At 37.2% G+C, this 25,301-nt stretch overlaps 1 protein-coding gene across 7 annotated transcripts in view; it reads left to right on the forward strand.

Annotated features, from left to right (window-relative positions):
• The window catches only part of LOC127433271 (chromodomain-helicase-DNA-binding protein 1-like), a 294,229-nt gene that overhangs the window by 187,359 nt on the left and 81,569 nt on the right, over window positions 1–25,301 (forward strand). For all 7 annotated transcript variants that reach the window (XM_051684997.1, XM_051684994.1, XM_051684996.1 and 4 more), the window contains 2 exons: window positions 19,815–19,963; window positions 20,132–20,228. In XM_051684997.1, the coding sequence (XP_051540957.1) occupies window positions 19,815–19,963; window positions 20,132–20,228 (246 nt within the window). The remainder of the gene's footprint in view (window positions 1–19,814; window positions 19,964–20,131; window positions 20,229–25,301) is intronic.

A 25,301-nucleotide genomic window follows, 5' to 3' on the forward strand; every position in this document is an offset into this window, starting at 1 on the left:
ATCCTGAAGTCTGTTGCTCCTTTAAGGGCAAAATATGTTAAACCAAAACCAGATCCTTGGATGAACGATGCCATTTGATCTTTAAGGCAGAAATGCAGAAGAGTATAATGAAAATGGAGGGACAAACTTCAGGTGTCATTTGAAATTAAGAGATTCATTATAAAAATTCCAGAAAGCAGTGAAAGCAGGACAAAATACTTTTCTGCTGTTATTGCTATTAACTGTCATAGGCCTGGAGTCCTTTTTACCACTATAAGTTCTGTCATAAACCCGTCTGTAAATATACCTCATGAAATTTCCCCAACAACATGTGACCATTTCCTCAATTACTTTTGATAAGATTGCAGATGTCAGATTATGCATTCAGAACCCCGTGTGTGATCCATCGCTTCCACCTATTTGTTCTGCTGCTTTTTGTCAATTTGAACCAATATCTTTTCCTAGTCTCTCTTGAACAATTGAAGCCCACTACCTCCCCCATGATGTTATCTTGCAACAAATTAGAGACATCGTTGGACCTAGCATATCGTCTATAATAAATGAATGTTTGGTTGCAAGGACAGTACCAGAGTACTTCAAACATGGAGTAGTGCAGCCTCTCCTTAAAAAACCTAACCTTGATATGACTGTTCACTCCAATTTTAGACCTATTTCTAAATTACACTTTTTGGGCTTAGTCCGCCTATCGGCTGGAGTTTATTTTGTGGAGTAGCACACCTTAGGGACAGTTTTGTGGATTAATCTGCACGCTCTTTGTGCTTATTCCGCCTATTGGCTGGAGTTTGTTTTGTGGAGTATTTCTTGCAAAGTCATTGGAGTAAGTCATTTGCTTGCACTCATGTTGCAGCCGACTGGACCGGCTCACTGAACATTTGCTTGACTGTTTGAGGAATCTGCGCGCTTGTTTTGTGTTGGTTCCGCCTATCGGCTGGAGTGCTGGCTTGAGTAAGAGCAGGGGAGTCATTACACTGATAAGTAAACATCTACAATTCAAATGTCTCAGATTAAAGATAAATTAGGAAGAGTCATTATTGTTTTAGCTGAAATTCAGGGACAAAGTCTTATTTTGGCTAATATTTATGCACCTAACATTGATGATCAGGGCTTTTTTTATAGATCTTGAAGGGATGTTAAACGGTGAAACAACGTCCAAATTGTTGGAATTCCTGAGGACGAAGAAGGCTGAGATATGGTGAAATTCCTAGACGGGCTCTTTCCGAGTCTGCTTGACATAACAGACCATAAGCTAGAAATCGAGCGAGCTCACAGTGTTCCGGCTCGGAGGTCCACTGAGGGAGACAGGACCCGATCAATTCTGGCCAAATTTCTGAGATCATCCGATAAAGATCTCGTGTTACGCAAGGTGAGGAGTAAAGGAAGGCTTTCTTGGAAGAACCACAGCATTTTCTTGTTCCCAGACTTAGCGAATTTGACGAGAGAAACGTGATTAATTCAAGGAATGCAAGAAACTCTTACATCAATGGAAGGTCACTTTTGCACTGATGTTCCCGGCCAAATTGAGAATAGATACTAAGGATGGCCGCAAAATATTTACATGCCCACAGCAAGCGATGTCCTTCATTAAGTCAATGATTGAGTAAATTATTTGTGGTTCTCATGTGCCAAGTGAGCCTGACTCACTAAACATCCACTTGATCGTCCGAGGAAGCTGAGCGCCTTTTTTTTTTTTTTTTTTTTTTTTTTTGTGTGCTGGTTCCACCTAGCGGCTGGAGTTTGTTTTGTGTAGCAGCACTCCATCGGGACAGTGTTGTGGATGAATCTGCACATTCTTTGTGCTTTTGCCTCCTGTTGGTTGGAGTTTGTTTTGTGGAGTATTTCTTGCAGAGCTTTGGAGTGATTGGGTCATCTGTCACACTCATGTAGCGGTTGAATGGGCCGGCTCACTGAACATTCATTTGACTGTCCGATGAAACTGAACAGCCTTTTTTTACATTTTATTTTTGTATTTATTTTTATTATATATATATATATATATATATATATATCAGCAAAAAAAGAAATGTCCTCTCACTTTCAACTGCTTTTATTTTCAGCAAACTTAACATGTGTAAATATTTGTATGAACATAAAAAGATTCAACAAGTTTTACAGACATGTGACTAACAGAAATGGAATAATGTGTCCTGAAAGTAACACTCAGTATCTAGTGTGGCCACCAGCTGCATTAAGTACTGCAGTGCATCTCCTCCTCATGGACTGCATCAGATTTGCCAGTTCTTGCTGTGATTACCCCACTCTTCCACCAAGTCACTTGCAAGTTCCACGGACATTTCTGGGGGCCATTACATTGATAAGTAAGCATCTACAATTCAAATGTCTCAAACAGATTAAAGATAAATTAGGATGAGTCATTATTGTTTTAGCAGAAGTTCAGGGGCAAAGTCTGATTTTGGCTGCTATTTACGCACCTAACATTGATGATCAGGGCTTTTTTATAGATCTTGAAGGAACGTTGCAAGCTGCTGGCACCCTCTATGATATAATTTTGGGAGGAGACTTTAATCTATTGGACTCAGTCCTTGATCATAGTGAAGCAAAAGTGTGCAAGCCCCCTAGAGCAACATTGATGCTTACAGGATGTGTAAAAATCTTGGTCTTACAGATATTTGGAGACTTTTGAACCCATCCAGTAGGGACTATAAATTGTTTTCATCAGTCCATAAGATTTATTCTAGAATAGATTTTTTTTAAATATCCAAGTCCCTCATTTCATCTGTTGTTGATTGCTCAATTGGAAACATCTTGGTCTCAGATCACTCCCTGGTGAGTTTAGAGGTGTTGCCACATACGGAAAAAAAATAAATCATATAGTTGGCGCTTTCATGTTTCCCTTTTGCAAAATCCTCAATTCCAAAAAAATGTTAAAGGCTGAAATCAGTGTTTATATGGAGACCAACTGGTCCACAGTATCCTCTGTGGGCGTGGCTTGGGAGGCACTTATGGCGTTTCTTAGGGGTCGGATCATACAGTATGCCTCATTCATCAAAAATCCAAAGCACGAGAAGTCGTGGAGTTGGAAGGGAATATTAAAAGTGCCAAATGTCGTCTGATGGCCTCAGAGAATTGACCCGATTAAAATACAGATATAATACTATTTTGTCGCGGAAGGTGGAGTATTGGCTATTCAGGGCAAGACAGTCATACTTTGAGTCAGGGGACAAGGCAGGGAAACTTCTGGCTAGATATATAAAATGGAGAGAGTCTTTTTCTACTATTCCCTCAGTGAAATCTGCTGATGGTGAAATATTTATCTCAGCCATTGATATTAATAATGCTTTTAAAGTCTTGATCTCTATAGTTCCACATCTTCATATACTAATGAGGATATTAGAAATGTTGTGGAACCATTAGAACTTCCTAAATTGACCACTGAGCAAAACAATTCTCTTGATTCTGAGATAACCTTGGAGAAGCTTGGTGAGGTAATTAAGGCCTTGCCTACATGCAAGGCTCAGGGGCCAGACGGCTTTGCCACAGAATTTTTTAGATCATGTGCTACAGAACTGGCTCCACTTTTGCTAGAAGTTTATATGGAATCATTCAAGAATGGAAAGCTTCCGCAACCATGACGCAAGCCCGGATCAGTCTTATTCTTAAAAAGGACAAAGATCCAAGCAAGTGTAAGAGTTAACGTCCAATTTCCCTGATCCAGCTAGATGTTAAAATATTGTCTAAAATTTTGGCTAACCGATTAAGTTATGACATCTCTTAAACATATAGATCAGGTGGGGTAGCAGGTATTTGTATTGAACAGGTAGTTCTTGTCCCTATTTCGCCATTGCAAATCTTTTCTATCAAATTAACCGGAGAAGTTACCCCGTTATCTCACATTTGTACGTGGTATGGACAAAAGTGTTCGGTGTGTTTAATTTGGACATTTATTTAAATGTTGCTTTGAGCATATGAGTTTAATTTGCTCGGTGACCTATATGAGAGTGGAGTGTTGAGATCATTTGAAAATATGGTTCAACATTTTGGGATCCCCAGGTCTCAATTATTTAGGCATTTACAGCTGTGCCACCTGCTTGGTACTATTTTTGGGAGTAGCGTACACCCCCCTAAAGCGGCAGATATCTGGGAGTGGTGATTACTGCTTTTGGAAAAGGTCATGAGGTATCAGTGTATTACTCCCTTCTAATTCAATGACTGGGGGATGGAGCTTCAGCTTCTCTCAAGAGATTATACCAAGTTTAAATCTTTCTCCCATAATCTCTTGATAGAAGTTAAAGCTCGGTCCCCCAGACTCTGAAATAGCAGGTAGATGAATTTTGGAATACAATTAATTTTAATGACATTAACCTTCCCAATCATAGATAAATGTAATGAAGCCCACCTGCCCACATTGCTCGAAAACCTTTTTATTAAAGGGTCCAAATTAACTAACTAAATCACACAAATTTGCTGGGAGTAAAATACCCAAATACTTAATGCCCTGATTGGGCCACTGGAAGGCGCCCGGCTGAAAAGCCGTTACCAGGCAGTACGCTGTCAGAGCCAAAGCTTCGGATTTAGACCAATTAACTCTGTATCCCGAGAACTTAGAAACAGAATGAATAATTCTGTGGAGGTAAGGCATAGTAGGGTCGGAGATGAATAACAAAATATCATCCGCGTGAAGCAAAAGCTTTTGTGCCACACCTCCCACCACCACCCCTGGAAAATCATTCTTCTTTCTTATCGCGGCTGCTAATGGTTCCAGAGGAAGACAGAACAGTAATGGGGAAAGTGGGCAACCCTGTCGAGTGCCCCTATCCAGAGTAAAATAATCTGAAATTAATCCATTTGTTTGTACCGCCGCTACCGGTTGTCTATAAAGTAACTTAAACCAATAAAAGTATTCCCGAACCCGTACATTTCCAAAATCTTAAAGATAATCCCATTCTACCATATCAAATGCCTTTTCGTCATCAAGTGAGATGGCAGCGACCGAGTGAGATCATTCGCCACTGACCACATGATATTGATGAAACGCCTTATCAGAAGAGCTACGGACCCGAATACACCCCACCTGTTCTATATGTATAAGATATGTCATAAATTATTCGGTTAGCCAAAATTTTTGACAATATTTTAACCTCTAGCTGGATCAGGGAAATTGGATGGTAACTCTTACACTCGCTTGGATCTTTGTCCTTTTTAAGAATCAGACTGATCTGGGCTTGCATCATGTTTGGTGGAAGCTTTCCATTCTTTAATGATTCCGTATAAACTTCTAGCAAAAGTGGTGCCAATTCTGTAGCATAAGACCCAAAAAACTCAGCATCAAAGCCACCCGGAGACTTGCCTGTAGGCAAGGCCTTAATTACCTCGCCAAGCTCCTCCAAGGTTATCTCAGGATCAAGAGAATTTTTTTGCTCAGCTGTCAGTTTAGGAAGTTCTAATAGTTCCACAAAGTTTTTAATATTCTCATCAGTAGACGAAGACATGGAACTATAGAGATCAAGATAGAATTCTTTAAAAGCATTATTAATATCAATGGCTGAGGAAATATTTCACCACCAGCAGATTTCACTGAGAGAATGGTAGGAAAAGACTGTCTATGTTTTATATATCTAGCCAGAAGTTTTCCTGCCTTGTCCCCTGACTCGAAGTATCTTGCCCTGAATTGCCAAAACTCCACCTTCCACGACAAAATAGTATTATATATGTATTTCAATCGGGTCAATTCTGAGACCATCAGACGGCGTTTCAGATCTGCCTTGGAACTTTTAATATTTCCTTCCAACTCTACAAGTTCTCGTGCTTTGGATTTTTTGGTCAATGAGGCATACTGTATGATCTGGCCTCTGAGAACCACCTTAAGTGCCTCCCAAGCCACGCCTATAGAGGATACTGAGGACCGGTTGGTCTCCATATAAACATTGATTTCAGCCTTGAACATTTGTTGGAATTCAGGATTTTGCAAAAGGGATACATTAAAGCGCCAACTATATGATTTATTTTTCTCCGTATATGGCAACACCTCTAAACTCACAACGGGGCATGATCTGAGACTAAGATGTTTCCAATTGAGCAATCCACAACAGATGAAATGCGGGACTTATATAAATAAAATAAAAATCTATTCTAGAATAAATCTTATGGACTGATAAAAGAAAATTATAGTCCCTACCAGATGGGTTCAAAAGTCTCCAAATATCTGTAAGACCAAGATTTTTTACACATCCTGTGAAGCGTCAATGTTGCTCTAGGGGGCTTGCACACTTTTGCTTCACTATGATCAAGGACTGAGTCCATCAAAAGATTAAAGTCTCCTCCCAATATTATATATTATGCCAGCGGCTTGCAGCATCCCTTCAAGATCTATAAAAAAGCTCTGATCATCAACATTAGGTGTGTAAATATTAGCCAAAATCAACCTTTGCCCCTGAATGTCTGCTGAAACAATAATGACTCTTCCTAATTTATCTTCAATCTGTTTGAGACATTTGATTTGTAGATGTTTACTTATCAATGTAATGACTGCCCTGCTCTTACTTGAGCCAGCACTAAAGAAAACATGTCCACTTCATATCTTAACAATTTTTTCAGCTTCCTGCGGGGAAAGATATGTTTCATGAAGAAACACTGTATCATATTTCTTATGTTTAAGAAAAGAAATAACCTTCCTTTTTTATGGATTGCCCCAACCCATTCACATTCCACATGGAGAGAGAGACAATCCTCCCATACTAACATTTGACATATTAGAAAAAAATAGATTGTGTCAAAAATAAAATTATAAAGACCACATTCCAACATTAGTGCAACAGTCAAACCCCGAACATCCCCCCGAACCAAACAAACAGAAAAAAAAACGTGTGTATTAACCCTGCGCACGACAGCGCTAACCGGCGTCCATCCCTTTAAACTCAAACAGTCCATGTACGCCTACGAGAGCCCCCTCGACAATTTTGCCATTTGGATTGCTCAAGTCCGGTGTATCTATGCAAAAATTTGTAAGAAAGAATTACACAACAGAAGATAATCTATAAAACAAACTCCTGCCAATAAGCTGAATAAACACACAAAAAAAATAAAAACATTTAGATTCATCCACTTAACTGTCCCGAAGGTATGTTACTCCACAAAACAAACTCCAGCTGCTAGGCAGAAGCAGCACAAAAAAAAAGGCGCTCAGTTTCCTCGGACATTCAAATGAATATTCAGTGAGCCGGCCCATTTGGCTGCTACATGAGTGCAACAAATGACCTAATCACTCCAATATCTTGCAAGAAATACTCCACAAAACAAACTCCAGCCAATAGGAGGCATAAATACAGTGAGTCGGTCCACTCGGCTGCAAAGTGAGTACCACAAAATAACTTACTACATTGACTTTATGAAGGACATCGTTTGCTGTGGGCATGTGAATGTTTTACGGCCATCCTTAGCATCTATTCTCAATTTGGCCGGGAACATCAGTGCAAAATCGACCTTCCATTGATGTAAGAGTTTGTTGCATTCCTTGAATCGATCACGTTTCTCTCTTGTCAAATTCGCAAAGTCTGGGAACAAGAAAATGCTGTGGTTCTTCCAAAAAATCCTTCCGTTACGCCTCGCGAAGATCTTTATCGGATAATCTCAGAAATTTGACCAGAATTGATCAGGGCCTGTCTTCCTCAGCGGATCGCCGAGCCAGAACCCTGTGAGCTCGCTCAATTTCCAGCTTATGGCCTGTTATGTCGAGCAGACTTAGGAAGAGCTTGTCTAGGAATTTTACCATATATTATTGACCTTCTTCAGGCTCAGGAATTCCAACAATTTGGACATTGTTTTGGATTAGTAGCTAATTCCCTCTCCGATGACTCCAGATAATCAATCAGTCTCTCGATGTCCCACAATCTTGTAACCAACTCGGAGAATTCCGCCTAAATCACCGTAATCGATCGACGTATTACAGCCAGATCCTCCAAGTCAGCAACAACTTTTATCAGCATCACAGACATGCTCGCCAGTTGGTGTTGAATTTCTCCCGCCGCACCATCCAAACATAGTCCCTGATCTGCGGCCTTGTCTGAGGTATCAGCTTGAGCACGTAAGTGTCTTTTAATGTCTCCAGAGCCCGAGGATTTTAAATTCTTTGCCATGTTGACTTCATAGAACAGTTATGTTGCAGTGTTTATCGAGTCTCAACGGTTTATGACATATAAATAATTAAAAACTAGCAAAGTTTGCAGAGCTCGCCGTTTACATGTCCAATCCCCGCATGGCGCCACGCGACTCTCAGGTTAATACACATTTGAATTTTGTAAAGCAAACTGAAATTCCAAATTAGTTTTCATATTAACACACTAAAATGTCCACTCGCAGTGTCTTCTGTGAAATTATATTTGTACCAAAATACTAAACGCAAATCTGTTGTAGAAACAAGTACACTAAAGAGCCAGTTTAGCCCTTTAACTGGCATCGTCCCATATATGCTTTTGTAGCGTTTTTTTATTTCTATTGGACTATATTACCTTCATATCCGACTTTAATCTTGACAAACCTTATATTATTTGAAAGCTACAAGTCTCTAGCTTCGAAATATGCCCACTGTTTTGTGATCTGAATGACGTCATTACAGAAATGCATTAAAATACTGAAAGAGTGGATTTTAAAACATGCAACGTGAGCGGTATTACTTATATTTTATATCTTCTGGTTTTGATCTGATCGGATGATGGCAGGAAATTCAAGCATACAATCCATGGAAAATGTCCACAATTGAAAGACCATTTGACCATTTTATCCAAAACAGCGAAAATTGAGGGATAAAACGACTGATCATCCTTGCATCATCTGGAACTGTTACTGTGTTTATTTAATGTTGTACTTCAGACCTGTGAGACTTCTGTCAGGCAGTGCAGTTACTAACTGGTTGTTCATCTGACAATGGATAAAGATACGCATGAGTTTTGTTATAATCAGTGCAATTTTATAAAAGAATAAATGAATGAAAGACATATATAAATGTTATCCAAATTGTTTTTGTACAATTTTTATTTAATATGGTTAGGATAAATTATTGGATTGCATTTATGCCTATAAAAAGTATGCAAACATGCCTTATACAAGAATAGTATAAAATGTATTTCTGGGCTGGGTTTCCCGATAACGTTGCAACTTAAGCTTTAATGATCATCTTAACTAATGTCGCTCATTATTTTACAATGGAGTAACGTCTGTTTCCCAAACCAGCATGAAGACCGCTCATAAAGTAGAACTTAAGTGCTTCGTTACGGGCACTTTCCGGTCCAAAGGTGATGGTGTTTGTCTTCTCAAAATGAAAATAAGGTGGAAATACTGACAAACATGGAAGTTGTTTGTAACCTTGTCGAGGCGCCGAAATGTATTACCTAACTATTACAGAATTTTTTTAAAGAAATAATTATGGCTTTAGTAAGACAGAGTTTCCAATGTATTGATGCTCAATTATAGGAATTAATGAAAGTGGAGCAATAAATGCATGTAACGTGAATGTACGCTATGTGAATCATAAGGGGCTCTCACGTAGACTAAAGTTTTGTTTCTTTGGCTGGAAACTGAACAAATGCACACAGAAAAGGATTAAAATGACAGGCATCAGTATTTAACTACTTATGGACCTATCTTAATATTAACAGATCATCTAGTTAGTTGAAGGTACTGTGTATTTGTAGCCTTACTGCCATTATACATCATGCAGTTTGTTACTGCCTTGTAAAAAGACTATAGGCAAGCCTATTTGAAACATCCATTGGAGGAGGAAAGAAGAGGAAGAGGATGAAGAGAGAGAGATGGAATCTCTCATTGCACAGTCTCGCTCTAATCTCCTCTGTTAACCATATTTTAATTATTTATTAAGGCATGTTTAAGTTTTAAACTGCGTGGTCACATTACTCACATACAGTATGTCCTCTTAAATAATCTGTTTAATAAGAACATTGTCATCTTTCTATTGACATTACAATTATGCTTATAAAAAAAGGCTAATATAACGTTATACTGTATTACGTGTCTTGTAAATTTAGACCTATCACGTCGCATGCGGAGACTGCCTATTGATTTTATAGCAATTTTTTCAACATTTTTTATCCTCTGAAATAGTTTACAATGGCTTCCAATGATCAAAATATGTATTAATACAATTTATTAAATGTCCCATCGTCTTTGATAAGCTGTGAAAGATTCCAGAAAGATATGTTTAATTTGCACTTAATGGACTAAAGATAGGTTTAAAGCTCTCGTTAATTTACAAATGTGTTTACAAACTACTTGGATAACGATGCTTTTGTGAAACGCGCCTTAGAGATTAAGTACTACTTAAGTGCTGCTAACGTTCTACTTAGTGCTTTGGGAAACCCAGCCCTGATTTGTTATATCTGCTCTGTAGAAATTCTGAAATGATCTCATTATTTGTTAACAGGCTGCTGAGGGCAGTTAATGCAATAAGAATAGTAGGGCTGTCACTAATGATTATCTTTGTAATCGAGTAATCTAACGATTATTCTGACGATTAATAGAGTTATCTGAAAAATTATTTAATAACTTGGATTGCATAATGTTGTCAATATGAAGTCATGTTTGCTAAAATGCCTTTATTAGCCTAAGTTTTGATGTACTCTATGGTTAAATAACAACAACAAAACAATGGTGCAAACAATATCTAAAGCCAATAGACACCCAAAGCAGATCTATAATATAAAATGTATATAATTCAAGCTGACAGACATTGGCTACTCCAGGTGTGCACAACTTTTTATTTATTCAAGATCTACCTTTTTCATGAACTAGTTAAACATGATCTAGCAATTTTAGTTTAGAACTTAAATATGGAAAAAAGGCCATTTAAATAAAATATTTTATCTTTTTAGAAATGTCTGCCCACCAATGTTGTTTATTGAGCATGAGTTATATTCATGGTTAATAGTTTATGCATATATAAAAGCCTTTTTTTTTTTTTTAACTATCACTTACCTGCAACACGGAATACAATAGGCTATTTACAGTAATCGCGTCATTGAGAGATATATGTTTTCCGTCTCTTGCGTTGAGCTGCAGCAGTTGTGGACATTGTTGCGCTTGTGCTACATACTGCACAGATTGCGAAAAACTTGTCGCTTGCCATGTATTGTGTAAAATGCCCTTAAGCATCTAGACATTTTTACGTATTGAGGAAACACTGTTAATAATTTCATATGCGAGGACTAGCCGTTACTCACTTAGCCTATTTCATATTGCACATGCAGGGCAAGAGACGCGCAGCTGTGTGGCTTCAACGGCAAGCTCACGTTGAGACCTGTATCATACAGACCTGCGGCTTTATTCAGTAAATAAAGGTCTCTGGGTTCCCACATTGAGTTTTACCTGTAATAATGGCCATAAACTATAAAACATTTATCAGAAGTGGGGCATTGTGATCTGCTTCAAACTTAATCATCATGAAATCTAATTTAAATAAGAAGGAAGATCGCATTTGCATTCAAACTGTAATGAATTTACACAGAACGGAACTCAAACCACAATTTGCTGATAATAACCTTCTTAGATCTTCTGGATTCAGTCAGATTTATTGAATATAAACTGTTTGTGCATCTGTAACTGTGTGAAACTTTAATGAAGTCCGATGGACGTCTTTTTCATGACATTATTTTGTTGCTTAATAAAAGCCTGTATTGCAAACAATTGTGTAGATAAATAGGTTTATAGTACATTCAGATGTGTTTTTTTCACGGCAATGTGCAGGACACGCTCAACTTCTCTCCCGCATCTGGATGCGCAGTAGGGTTGTAATGGTTCTCAGTAAAAAAAAACGAACCGTACAATTCGCCACCCACGGTTCGGTAAGCATCGGCACCGCATTTCACCTTAAGTTTAATGACGCATCTGGAGCACAAGGTTTGGCGAAGAAAACAAAGTATCAAATAGACACGCACAGTTACATCCACCGCTAATGCACCTGAATGGATCTGTGAATGGATACGCTCTGCCTGTGTTTCACGTGGATCAACTTGATGACATCACTGTCCTTCACGCGTTGTGTGTAGTTGAAAATAGCAAGCACCAAGCAGAGAAAATGAGCCGCTGCTAGAGAAGCCCCCTGTGTTATTCAAGTCTCCTGTCTGGGAACATTTTCTTTTTGCAGTCAGTTACAGAAGCGATGGTCAAAAAAGTTTACAAGACAGGCATTGTTTGCAGATATTGCTCGACTCGAGTGCCGTATACTGGTAATACACCGATATATTTTTAATCATGTACACCGATATCACCCGGAGAAAGATAGCGTGCGGCACACACAGAGCCGCAGGTGAGGCCGAAATTGCACACAAAAATTGCATCCCTTCCGTTTTTAAGCAGGCACTCAGTGTTAATTCAGACATATATGAAACAATAACTAAAACGCTTGTGGTGTTAATTGCCATTAAGTTATGCTGCCATACTCCATTGATGAAGATGAGGGATTTCAGTGTATGATTAAAACACTCGAGCCGTGACATCCCGGATCCATCTCGTATCCATATTAATAGCAAGGTTCCTTCTATAGTGATGTGCAGCTTTCGAATGTTGAATATATGTTGAGTCGAGTTTGAAATGCACTTTATGTTGATGCATGTAGTATAATAGTGCAGGTATTAAGTTAAAATATTGATTTAGTAATTAGAGAAAAGTTTATATATATATATATATATATATATATATATATATATATATATATATATATATATATAATATATATATATAGTTCAGGTCCCTAAAAAAAATTAACCATGGTTTTACTATAGTAACATTGTAGTAATCATGACCGAAGTAACCATGACTACTGTCACCAGGGTTTTCTTAGCAGAAATCATGGTTTTGATACAATTAACCATGGTTTTACAACAGTAATACTGCAGTTTCCATATAGTAACCATGGTTTTACTATATATTATAACCACGATAGTAACTTATGGTTACTACGATTTTACTACAAATACCATGATTAAAATATGGTTACTGTAGTAAAAGCATGATTTTTATTAAGGGCAAATCTGTTGAAGTGTTTAACAAATACAGTATTCTTAATTTGGATTTGGATGTTATATATATATATATATATATATATATATTTTTTTTTTTTTTTTTTTTTTTTTTTCTGAACATAGCAAATACCGAACCGTACTGAAACTGTGACCCAAAAACCGTGATACAAACCAAACCAAAACCAAATGCGCAGCACCGCAATTTGCATGCAGTCTACCAACAGTAGTCAACTTACTGTGTCCAACGGGTCTGTGAAAACTGGATGTCATCTTTGCAATTGCTGTTGCAAGTGATGCTATTATTTTTCAGGTCGACAGACAACTACATTGTTTTTCAAATCTAAGGTGCTCTTACGCAGTTCAGAACTCTTGTCGTTACGTGCTCGTATCCTCGTCTGCGGACTGTGTGACTTACACCTTATTTTTGATTTGTCGATTGGGCAGTTTTGTAATTGAGGATTTTTTTAATTGAATAATCAAATTAAATTGAGTAACAGCCCTAAAGAATTGCATTTTTTATTTACAAATAATTCTTCCTAGAAATTACTGAAAGAAAATTTGGAGGAATCGGAACCTGAATGGTTAAGAGGAATCAGAATCAGAACCGGAATAGTTAAATTCCTTGTGATTCCTATCCCTACCTGCAAAGACAGGCTTCTCAGTGTAGAATCGAGTTAAAACAGCTTTGCGTAGCTGTCTTTTTGCTGAGAAAGTCACTTAGTTTTTGCGCATTTCAAATTGTGCAGAAACACTGACACAATGGCAGCAGAACACTTCTGTACCATTAAAATACATTTTGTTATATTTATCTTTCTTTAAATGAAAATATATGTGGTACATTAGGCCACAGTTTAACTCATGAAAGACTTAAAGGTGGGAGTCTGGTGAAACAAATATTTTTTATTTGTTCATTTACTGTGTTGGGGAATGTTTCCTCAAATTATTTAAAAAAAATTGTGTTACTGATAACAAATAATTATGTCAGATCATTCATTTGAATGGATAGTAGTGCGTTTTGCTTTAAAAGGTGACTTTTTCTTAGTCACCTGGTTGAGACCTCTCTGAAGTGCTTACGCACTTTATAGCATTTATATATACACACAGTTGTGCTCAAAAGTTTGCATACCCTGGCAGAAATTGTGAAATTTTGGCATTGATTTAGAAAATATGACTGATCATGCAAAAAAACTGTCTTTAATTTAAGGATAGTGATCATATGAAGCCATTTATTACACAGTTGTTTGGCTCCTTTTTAAATCATAATGGTAATAGAAATCACCCAAATGGCCCTGATCAAAGGTTACATACCCTTGAATGTTTGGCCTTGTTACAGACACACAAGGTGACACACACAGGTTTAAATGGCAATTAAAGGTTAATTTCCCACACCTGTGGCTTTTTAAATTGCAATTAGTGTCTGTGTATAAATAGTCAATGAGTTTGTTAGCTCTCACGTGGATGCACTGAGCAGGCTAGGTACTGAGCCATGGGGAGCAGAAAAGAACTGTCAAAAGACCTTCGTAACAAGGTAATGGAACTTTATGTTGGGCCTCATGTATTCAGATAGAAGACAAAGGCAGGCCTAACACAGTCGTAAAAACCTAACTCAGGCCCCCACATACCAGGTCATAAAATTATACTGATAAAAATCGCGCCAAAATCAAACAAAGGGAGTCCAAAACAGACTACAAATCCCATGAAGCCGTGCTCACTAAAGGATCGAACTCTCAACTCCTATTGTATGAGGCACACAACAGAACATCCCTCAAACCGTGACATCATCAGGAGTTGAAATACCTCTAAAATGCTTCCGGGATTTGCTTCCAGCAACTTTGTTCACCGAGTATAGACGTAGCTCATTGCTGCTCTCAGGTGCAACCTCGTGGCACAAGGAAGTAACGTCCGACTTGAAACTGTGGCCATACAATCTCCATCTCGCTGGACGAGTTGAGATTACTCTGTGTTCAACCGAACATTCTAACGGATCCGAAGGAGACCACTGAGCAATCCGCATCTTCATCCGTTTGCCTGCAGAATTGAAGAGATTAAAGATTTCTCTTCCATCTTCAATCAAGTCAACATTTCTGGTTTCTCCGCCAGCCCGCCAAGAAGCAGTCAGCCGTACGCCCGCCGACAGAGCGAGAAAACGGCCTCCCATCATCACCCGAGCCTCAAGGAACCGGGTCGGAGTTAAAGGACGGAGGAACACACACACTACCTGTGTCCTCATGTGATTCAAGTAAGAGGTTTACGTCTGGGCAGAGATAGAATATTATAGTGTGTTATTCTTGTGTTTCAAGGTTTTTGCTTGTACAGTTTACGGACCGCCATGTCCGCTAATTTTTAATACTCGGTATTAATTATCACAAATTTGTTTTGCTGTATTGTGGTCCAACCAAATTGGACTGTTGTGCAATTTCGCCATCGCGGGTGAGACCGGTAAACTGAGTTTGGAAGAACGCGGGACTGTTTTACGAGTCGTCCACCGCGTCTCTGAGCGATAAACTAACAGCTGCTTTCTCTCCCACGATCACAAAATCGGCTTTAGGGCTGTCACTTTATTCTCTCTCTCTCTCTCGTACTAACCACACACACACTCACTCTCACACACACACCCTCATGTGTTATAGGATTATTTTGATTTCCATATCTAATCATATCACTGTTTAGTTTGTAGTTGTAAGTCAGAAGTTTATTGACTGCATTGTATTAATTATTAATTGATATTACTGCATAAATAAACTTTGTTATATTACAAAGAGAAGTGTTTTGGTTTGTTTTGCATACACCTGTGTCATGCTGACGGGATGTCAGTGCTCGGATTCAAGCCTTCATTCATTGCTTTTTTTCCCAAAAATCGATATTCTTCGGATGTCGATTTTCCTAAGAAAACAATCTAATATTGAGACTGTTATACTATCTGGTTATTAGTCCCTGATTCCAGGGTGGTGCCCCGTCAATGTTAATCCTTATTAATATTCTATTGATTTTTGATAATTGATAATTATCTTTGATGATTGTTAAATTTGAATGATTAATAAGCTAGTGTTAATTTTAATTAACTTTTCATCGATGTTAACCATTAACGATTATCTTTGATAATTGTTGATTTAAAGGATTAAAAAAGCTAACATTAATTCTCATCAATGTTCTATTGATTTTAATAATTAATAATTATCTTTGATAATTATTAATTATTGCTAATAACCAAACCTGCTCCTAAACGTAGTGCACTACATTTACTGGAGCCCCATATGAGGTTTTAATGAGTTACATTCAATTAATTCATTTAAAAATTAATAACTAAAGAAATAATTATTAATTATTTTCCACTTCTTAATAAGTGACTGAACAGTACTGACTGGCATTTTCAAGGCTTTGGATATCTTTTTATATCCTTTTCCATCTTTATAAAGTTCCATTACCTTGTTACGAAGGTCTTTTGACAGTTCTTTTCTGCTCCCCATGGCTCAGTATCTAGCCTGCTCAGTGCATCCATGTGAGAGCTAACAAACTCATTGACTATTTATACACAGACACTAATTGCAATTTAAAAAGCCATATGTGTGGGAAATTAACCTTAATTGCCATTTAAACCTGTGTGTGTCACCTTGTGTGTCTGTAACAAGGCCAAACATTCAAGGGTATGTGAACTTTTGATCCAGGCCATTTGGGTGATTTCTGTTACCATTATGATTTAAAAAGGAGCCAAACAACTATGCGATAATAAATGGCTTCATATGATCACTATCCTTAAATAAAAGACAGTTTTTTTGCATGATCAGTCATATTTTCAAAATCAGTGCCAAAATGTCACAATTTCTGCCAGGGTATGCAAACTTTTGAGCACAACTGTGTGTGTGTGTGTGTGTGTGTGTGTGTGTGTATGTATATATATATATATATATATATATATATATATAAAACCTATTTATCTACTTAGCAACACAACCTCTTCAGAGCGCTCATGTTTATAACCTGACTGTAACAAATTGTACTCCCCTCAACCTCCAGAAAATAAAAACTCCTCGGATTTGCACAAATTCATAAGTAACATTTCTTTTTATTCAAAAAATTGAATTAATATGAAAAGCAAACAGTTCCCATTAGTGAATAACCAAAATACGAATTCTTGGCCGAAACCGAAAAACACTGGGCCGAAAACAGAAAATTATTATTTTAAATTGGACTTTGTTTGGAATAACTGAACAAATTCTAAATCTTATTATTAAGGGTACACTGAAACCACTTTTTCTGTAACTACACATTTAATTATAAAATAGAGTAGACAGAAGAATCACATAAAAAAATGTGTAGCCTGTTAAGAAACCCTTTATTTTTAACTACTCTTGTAGATAACGCAGCAGCAAAATTAACAATAATTCCAGTGAAAATCTTCAATGTACATGAAGTCAGTTTTATTGCCTCCCCCACACCCCATTTTAGTTGCAATAGGATATCACATTACTCAATTTAATTAATTTATAGATAATTTAATTGTAGTAATAATAATAATAATAATGGTAATAAAGTGATGTTATACAATAATACAATTTCATTCATAATTTCTCAACTTTAAAACTCTCTGGCTTTTATTTTGATGGAACATTCCAGGAAGAACTTTTTGAGCTGCTTTGAAAACAGTAGTGCTTCATGAGTCGTGCGTGCATGCGCATGCTGCTGAGTGTGTCAACAACAGAGCAACACGCATTCACTGAAATGCGCTGCACATGCGGACTGTTTACTTATTAAATGCATCCTTTGTGATTCACAAAACTATTGAATGGCTTCAAGAGACTTTTAATATAATGCACGAGTCATATGGACTACTATAATGGTCCCATTATGCTTTTTTTGAATGTCATATTGGAGCTTGACAGTAATGGCTATAATACACTATAACACACAATACTGGAGCACTGAAAGATGCTCTTAATTAATGTGCTAATCACCAAGAGTGCCATCACTTCACTCCTGGGGATGTGGACTTTAATGTGTTACATAAACAACTAACATATACTGTTTTTAAATGTGTGTGTTTCTGTTTCTGGATTTTAAAGTAATGGTTTCGGTTCAAATTTTGGCTAACATTTCTCTCTTTCAGTTGAAAACAGCAATTTTCGGTGGCTTAAATTTTGGTGCATCCCTAGTTCCTATCCTTCACTTTGTAACTTTGTTCTAACCATTCGAACAGCTAATGTTAGAATCCTCTCTGTCTTGTCAGCAGTGCAGTTTTTGGTTTTCTTAAATTATTTATTTATTATACCATAACTATCTGTAATAATATTTTGTAGTAACTATATTGTATAGATACATTGGCTTTTTTCTGGCAATGTTTAAAATCTGCTTCAGAAGTGTCCGTCTATCTGCATAGCCTAGTCATGTAAAACAACAAACTCCACGAGGAGTCAGTGATTGTTTTTTATTTAACCTCTAGAGGGTGCTTTTATACTGTAGATCCAAGAAGGGTTACTAAACAAAAAAAAAAAAACTAAAAAAAAAAAAAAAACTATTGAAAACTATCTGCATTATTTTGAGATAAAACCGATATATCGGCCGACCTCTAATACATACTCACTGAGCACTTTATTAGGAACACCTGTTCACCTACTTATTCAAGCAATTATCTAATCAGCCAGTCATGTGGCAGAAGTGCAATGCATAAAATCATGCAGATACGGGTCAGGAACTTCAGTAAATGTTCACCATCAGAATGGAGAAAAATGTGATCTCAGTTATTTCGACCGTGGCATATGATTGTTGGTGCCAGATGGGCTGGTTTGAGTATTCCTGTAACTGCTGATCTCCTGGGATTTTCATTCACAACAGTCTCTAGAGTTTACTCCGAATGGTTCCAAAAACAAAAAAACATCTAGTGAGCAGCAGTTCTGCTGACGAAAATGCCTTGTTGATGAGAGAGGTCAACGGAAATTGGCCAAACTGGTTCGAGCTGACAGAAAGGCTACGGTAACTCAGATAACCATTCTGTACAATTGTGGTGAGCAGAATAGCATCTCCGAATGCACAACACATCGAACCTTGAGTCGGATGGGCTACAACAGCAGAAAACCACGTCGGGTTCCACTTTTGTCAGCCAAGAACAGAAAGCTGAGGCTACTGTGGGAACAGGCTCACCAAAACTGGACAGTTGAAGACTGGGAAAATGTAGACTGGTCTGATGGATCTTAGTGCCTGCTGAGGCACACAGTACGTGGAAGTGTCAGAATTTGCTGCCAAGAGCATGAATCCATGGACACAATCTGCCTTGTTTCAACAGTCTAGGCTGGTGGTGGTGGTATAATGGTGTGGGGAATGTTTTCTTGGCACACTTTGGGCCTGGTAATACCAATTAATCATCACTTGAATGCCACAGCCTATTTGAGTATTGTTGCTGATCATGTGCATCCCTTCATGGACATAATTTACCCATCTTCTAATGGCTACTTCCAGCATGATAATGCACCATGTCACTAAGCATGTCATCTCAAACGGGTTTCATGAACATGACAATGAGTTCACTGTTCTTCACCAGATACGAAGCCAATAGAACACTTTTGGGATGTGGAAGTACAGGAGATTTGAGCATGAATGTGCAGCTGACAAATCTGCAGAAACTTCCTGATGCAATCATGTCAACATGGACCAGAATCTCAAAGGAATGTTTTCAACATCCCTGCCATGAATAATTGAGGCTGTTTTGAGAGCAAAGGGAGGCCCTACCCAGAATTAGTATAGTGTTCCTAATGAAGTGCTTAGTGAGTGTATATTGGTAATAAAATCATTCTGACTCTAATGAAATTGACACACTGCCTTGATTTTCTCTTTCAGGTGAATATATATCGTCTGGTGACAAAGGGATCAGTAGAGGAGGAAATTATTGAAAGAGCCAAAAAGAAGATGGTGTTGGACCACCTTGTGATTCAGAGGATGGACACCACTGGGAAGACGGTCCTTCATACGGGTTCAGCGCCTTCCAGGTACAACTCTTAAATATAACTTTTACCTACATCAAGACTTAGTAATCATTTAAAGACATGCTCAGGACCCAAAAGTGCTCAAGTGGTTCCTTTTTATGTACCAACTAACAGAGTACTTTGTCCACTTCAGAATGATATAATCTCTCACTATGTCTGATTCCTCTGCAGTTCCACTCCATTCAACAAGGAGGAGCTGTCGGCCATTTTAAAGTTTGGTGCTGAAGAACTGTTCAAAGAGCAGGAAGGAGAAGAGCAAGAACCTCAGGTCTGTGGGGTTATCATAGATTGGTCCAGGGTTCTCACAGTCATGGAAAACCTGAAAATACTAGGGAATTTAAAGTCATAGAAATTTCTGTAGAGAATATAGTTGTAGTTATGCTAGAGTGACCATTTTGTGGTTGTCTGAAAAGAGGACACTGTGGGCTGGGAGCGGTGGGGGTAGGGGCTAATAATTGAGTAAATGCATTTAATACATTTTGATGACTAATTTTCCAGGAGAAAATGTAAAATGTCCTGGTAAATAATACTTTTTTTTTTCTTCCCTTTGAGAACCACAAACCCCGAAAGCAAAACGTTAGCAGTTGAGAACACTATGTTCAGGGATTCATAGTTTTTGACTTGTGATCTTTTATTTTTTTTTAAATGCAATGCAACACCCACTGCTACTGAATGCACCTCATGTCATGTTTCTCGGTGGCACAGGCAGCAGCTAGTGTAGATAATGTTTTGCTTGAATGTTTGCAGTGAATGTTAACTGGTAAGCAGCAAGCTAGCCTTGTTAACATGTAATTAATTTGATAACTCGTTTGCTAATAAACTTGCTATGGTGCAAGCCTATTTTTTTAAGCAATTTCTGATAATATTGTCACATAGTATCAGTGGCATAACTTGGATCTTGCATTGCGATGCATCGATCTGACAATAACATTTTGATTGATGGAGATTAACTATTGATTATTCCTGTTATAATACCCAATGTGATTATCTCAGATTACATAAGCGCTCTCGGAGTAGATGCGGAGCATGCAAGATTGATGGGGAAACGCGCATTTTAAACATTATAAAAACAAAAAAAAATTTTGTTTAAAAAAAACAACACTTTTTTTTCCTGTGTTATTCACATCTCTTGGCATCCATTTGAGCAAAGGTAGTTGCTGTTTCTTTCTTCCCTGATTACGATGTAATATTTATAATCTGGAATGTTTGGAGAAAATGTTTGGAAATGTAATGGAAAATATGGAAATGAAAAAAATATGCTGATTTACATGCTTTGAATCATGATGATAATTTGTTCATAAGCTTTATGTGCCACTTATAGATGGAATTAAAACCTATGACCCTGCTTGAATTAAATAGGTCTTATTTGCCTGCACACAGGCCCGGTTCCAGATCAAAATCACTGAGGGTGCTTCTGAAAATAGTGGGGGTGCTCTGTATAAAGTGGAGATGTATCATAATTACACATTTTTTAAATATATTAAATCATGTTTAAATGCTACTAAAACAACGTAAATAACAGTGTTTTATGTACAAAACATTTATTGCTTCATTTTTTCACATGATCTGTTGCTGAAAATGACAGCAAAATGCTGCTTCTGCAGATTAGGACATACTGATTTGCACAATCATACACGTTTATAAGTTTTGATGCAGCAATTGTGTGTTCATAAACTCAAGGGATTCAGGGAAATCTGCTTGCCAATTTACAGGATTAGACTTACATATTCAATTGAGCATAGGTGTGCAATTGTTTTGGTACAGGGGCCACATCAGCTGTTAAGTAGATCCTGGAAGAGAGAAGATAAAAAGTTCTGCTGGGGCCATTCTGCAAATGCTTGAAGTTTTGCTGCTACATTTCTATCACGTGTTAGTAAAACTGAATTAATAATATAATTATTAATTGTTTATTTTACCATACTTCAATGCAGTGGTAATTTAGTAATCAATTTTACACACTACATCAGGAGTCTGGTTTAATAAATAAAATATTTGGAAATTATAGATTCTAAAGGCTTATTTTAATGTTGGCGGCAAAGTGGACACATTTGTTTTATTTTCAGAAAATTATCAACCTGTTTACACGCTCATGGGTCATGATGTGAGTCTCGTCAATGGTTTATTTGGCATCCCTTTCAGCACACAACTGAATAAAACAGGCTGCATGACACTGATAAATGATTACTGTCAGAGTAACATTCACATACATGTGTGAGGGACTTCAGCATTTTACAAATAACACAAAGAAAAAACATTTTCCTCTCTCACTTGGATTTGCTTGCGTGTCCCCTCCATGTGCGAATGATGCGAAGATCTATTGGGATTTTACTAAAGTTCATCACTGAAAAGATTTGCTCACAGACTTGGCACTAAACAGTACACGCAGCATCACGAATGGACACGGAGTGGCTGCATCACACTTTTCTTTGAGCATAATATTGCACTATTGAGCACTTTAAGGGTTTTTTCCGAAGAGGAGAGAGCGCGCGCACACATGCATGGTTGCCAGAATGCATAAATTAAGTATGACATAAGGCGAAATATTTCCTATTTGTGCAAGCATAAATTTCTGATTGAGGTGTTGCATCTATTATCTGTTAACTGTGAGCATATTAAAAGCTTATGGATGTGTGATAGGTCCCAAAGCCAGATAAATGAAAGATCTAATAAAAAACGTAAATAATAAATCGACCCACGGACAGTAGTGTGCCCTGGTCTGCAATTGAGGATGCTCTAAGGTTCGTTTGAGGGTGCTTAGCAAACATTTTTGAAGGACTTCTGGAAAGAGGAATGTATTAGTTTAGGGCTCAATCCCTGTCTTTTATTCTCACCATTATTGAAAATGTCTGAGTTGTGAAATTAACATCATGGTGTATTTTTATTCGTCATAGAAGTTTAAATTTCACTGATAAATGTAGTTTATTTGATGTTGTTTTGATTAGTCAACATTTTCGGTTAAAATTAAAAGGTGTAGTAAGTGTGAGTCTGATGAAACAGGTGTTTTATTTAATAATTTGCAGAGTTGGGGAACATACTTTTACTTTTAAGAGTTTTTTGAAAACTTTTGTAATTTGAAATTCTCACAAGACTCGTTCGCAAAATCACCACAAGGAGGCGCAAAGGGACACGTGTCACTATTATTATTATTATTATTATTATTTATTTATTTTTTTTTTTTGGCACCATTGTGTAAAGTTATTATGATTAACAATGTTAATGTTATTATTATTGTATTTTTTATATTTTGATTTGTAGAAGACGATTGAACAATGCATAAATAATTGCAGCATTAAAGTAATAACTTCGTTATCTCATGAATTGGTATATAGAAAAACAAAAAGCTAGAGTGTTAGCCTTTTTCAATAAATGAAAACTGTTCCTTTGTAGATATTAGTTATTTAATTATCTTCCTGAAAATCTAATTGAAAATACATTGTGAACATTTATAATTTTATTTGTTAGCCCTACTGAAAAAAACAACAACAACGCATTTAATTAACAGTGTTAAATAGTGTTATAATTGACCTGGGTAGTTGGTAGTGATACACTAAAAAAGGGTGGTTTAAATGAAACCCTGTTCATAAGCGTAAATATGTGGTTATTTTGTTGTTTTTATATGTGGCATGCCTTTAAAGTTACAAAGGATGGTGTGGAATAGAGAAAAGTTCAAGTTCTTTAAATAAACAAATGTGGACCAATAGCTTAGGGGTAGTGATCGGCTCTCATGCTAAAGGTCGCAGGATCGAAACTTGCTTTTCTTATCTTATTGTTTGTTCGTAATAAATGCACATTTGATCATATATAATAGCATTGTAGTATAATAACAAATGCAGACATTGTTTCAGCATTGCATGGTTTTTATTTGCATTTCATTCCATTTTGCGCTGTGGCTGGTACTGACTTTGTGTCCTGTAAGATTATTGTTGGTCATTTGGTTTTATACTGTATATAATTTATTATTAATTGAATCTTATATTTGTCGCCACAATGTTTTAAAAGGTAAAACCATAGGAGATACAGTTGCATAGGGTGGCAGCGTTCATAATTACATGATAAAGTTTGATTCAGCTTAATTACATTATACAGAACAATAGAGTGAGAGCAGTTTGCTTATATTTTTCCAAAGATTTGGGTGAACATCTAAATATCCAAATCTCCAATCTTTCGGAAGTGGTCTGTGTTTACATGGGGGATGGGAAACACCAAAAGTAGATAATAGCCCAACTTTAACACTAACTTGTGTCATCAGAGAACTGGTATCTCATCTTGATTTTTGGTAGCCATGATTTCTTTAGTTATTAATTAATATTTAAATTAAATAATAGAATCTAACTCATTAAAGCCTCATACGGGGCACCAGTAAATGTAGTACGCTACGTTCAGGAGCGGGTTTGATTATTAGCAATAATTAATAATTATCAAAGATAATTATCAATTATTAAAATCAGTAGGACATTGATTTGAATTAACACTAGCTTATTGATCCTTCAAATTCAACAATCATCAAAGATAATTATCAATTATCAAAATCAATAGAATATTAATAAGGATTAATATCGCCAGGGCACCACCCTGGAATCAGGGACTAATAACCATACAGTATAACAGTCTCAATATTAGTTTGTTCTCTTAAGAAAATCGACATTCAAAAGGAAACAATGAAGGCTTCAATCCGAGCACTGATATCCCCTGCCAGCATTTGACACAGGTGTATGCAAAACAAACCAAAACACTTCTCTTTGAAATATAACAAAGTTTATTTGTGCAGTAATATCAATTAATAATCAATACAATGCAGTCAATAAACTTCCAACTTCCAACTACAAACTAAACAGTGACATGATTAGATATGGTAACCAAAATAAGCCTATAACACATGAGGAAGGTAGGGGTGGGTGTGTGTGTGTGTGTGTTTGTGTGTGTGTGTGTGTGTGTGTGTGTGTGTGTGTTTGTGTAAGGTGTGACGTGCACAAAATGGCAGACGCGAGATTTCCGGCCAGAGAATATGGCCGCGAATGTGGGCGGAGAGAAGCCGGTTAATGGCGTCTGCCCATTTAGACATGGTGGATGGCTCGTAAACCGTCCCGCGGTCTTTGGTTCTTTAATGGATAAACTTAATGTGCCGGTCTCACCCGCGATGGCGGAAATACACAACAGTCCAATGTGGTAGGACTACAACACAGCAGATCTCATTCGTGATAACAGTACATTACAGTAATACCTTAAGTATTATTAGCAGCAATGAGCAGACTTGGCGGTCCGTAAACTGTACAAGCAATAACCTTGATACACAAGAATGATGCACTATAATATTCTATCTCTGCCCAGACGTAAACCTCTT

This window comes from Myxocyprinus asiaticus, chromosome 43, assembly GCF_019703515.2.
Source record: "Myxocyprinus asiaticus isolate MX2 ecotype Aquarium Trade chromosome 43, UBuf_Myxa_2, whole genome shotgun sequence".
NCBI lineage: Eukaryota > Metazoa > Chordata > Actinopteri > Cypriniformes > Catostomidae > Myxocyprinus > Myxocyprinus asiaticus.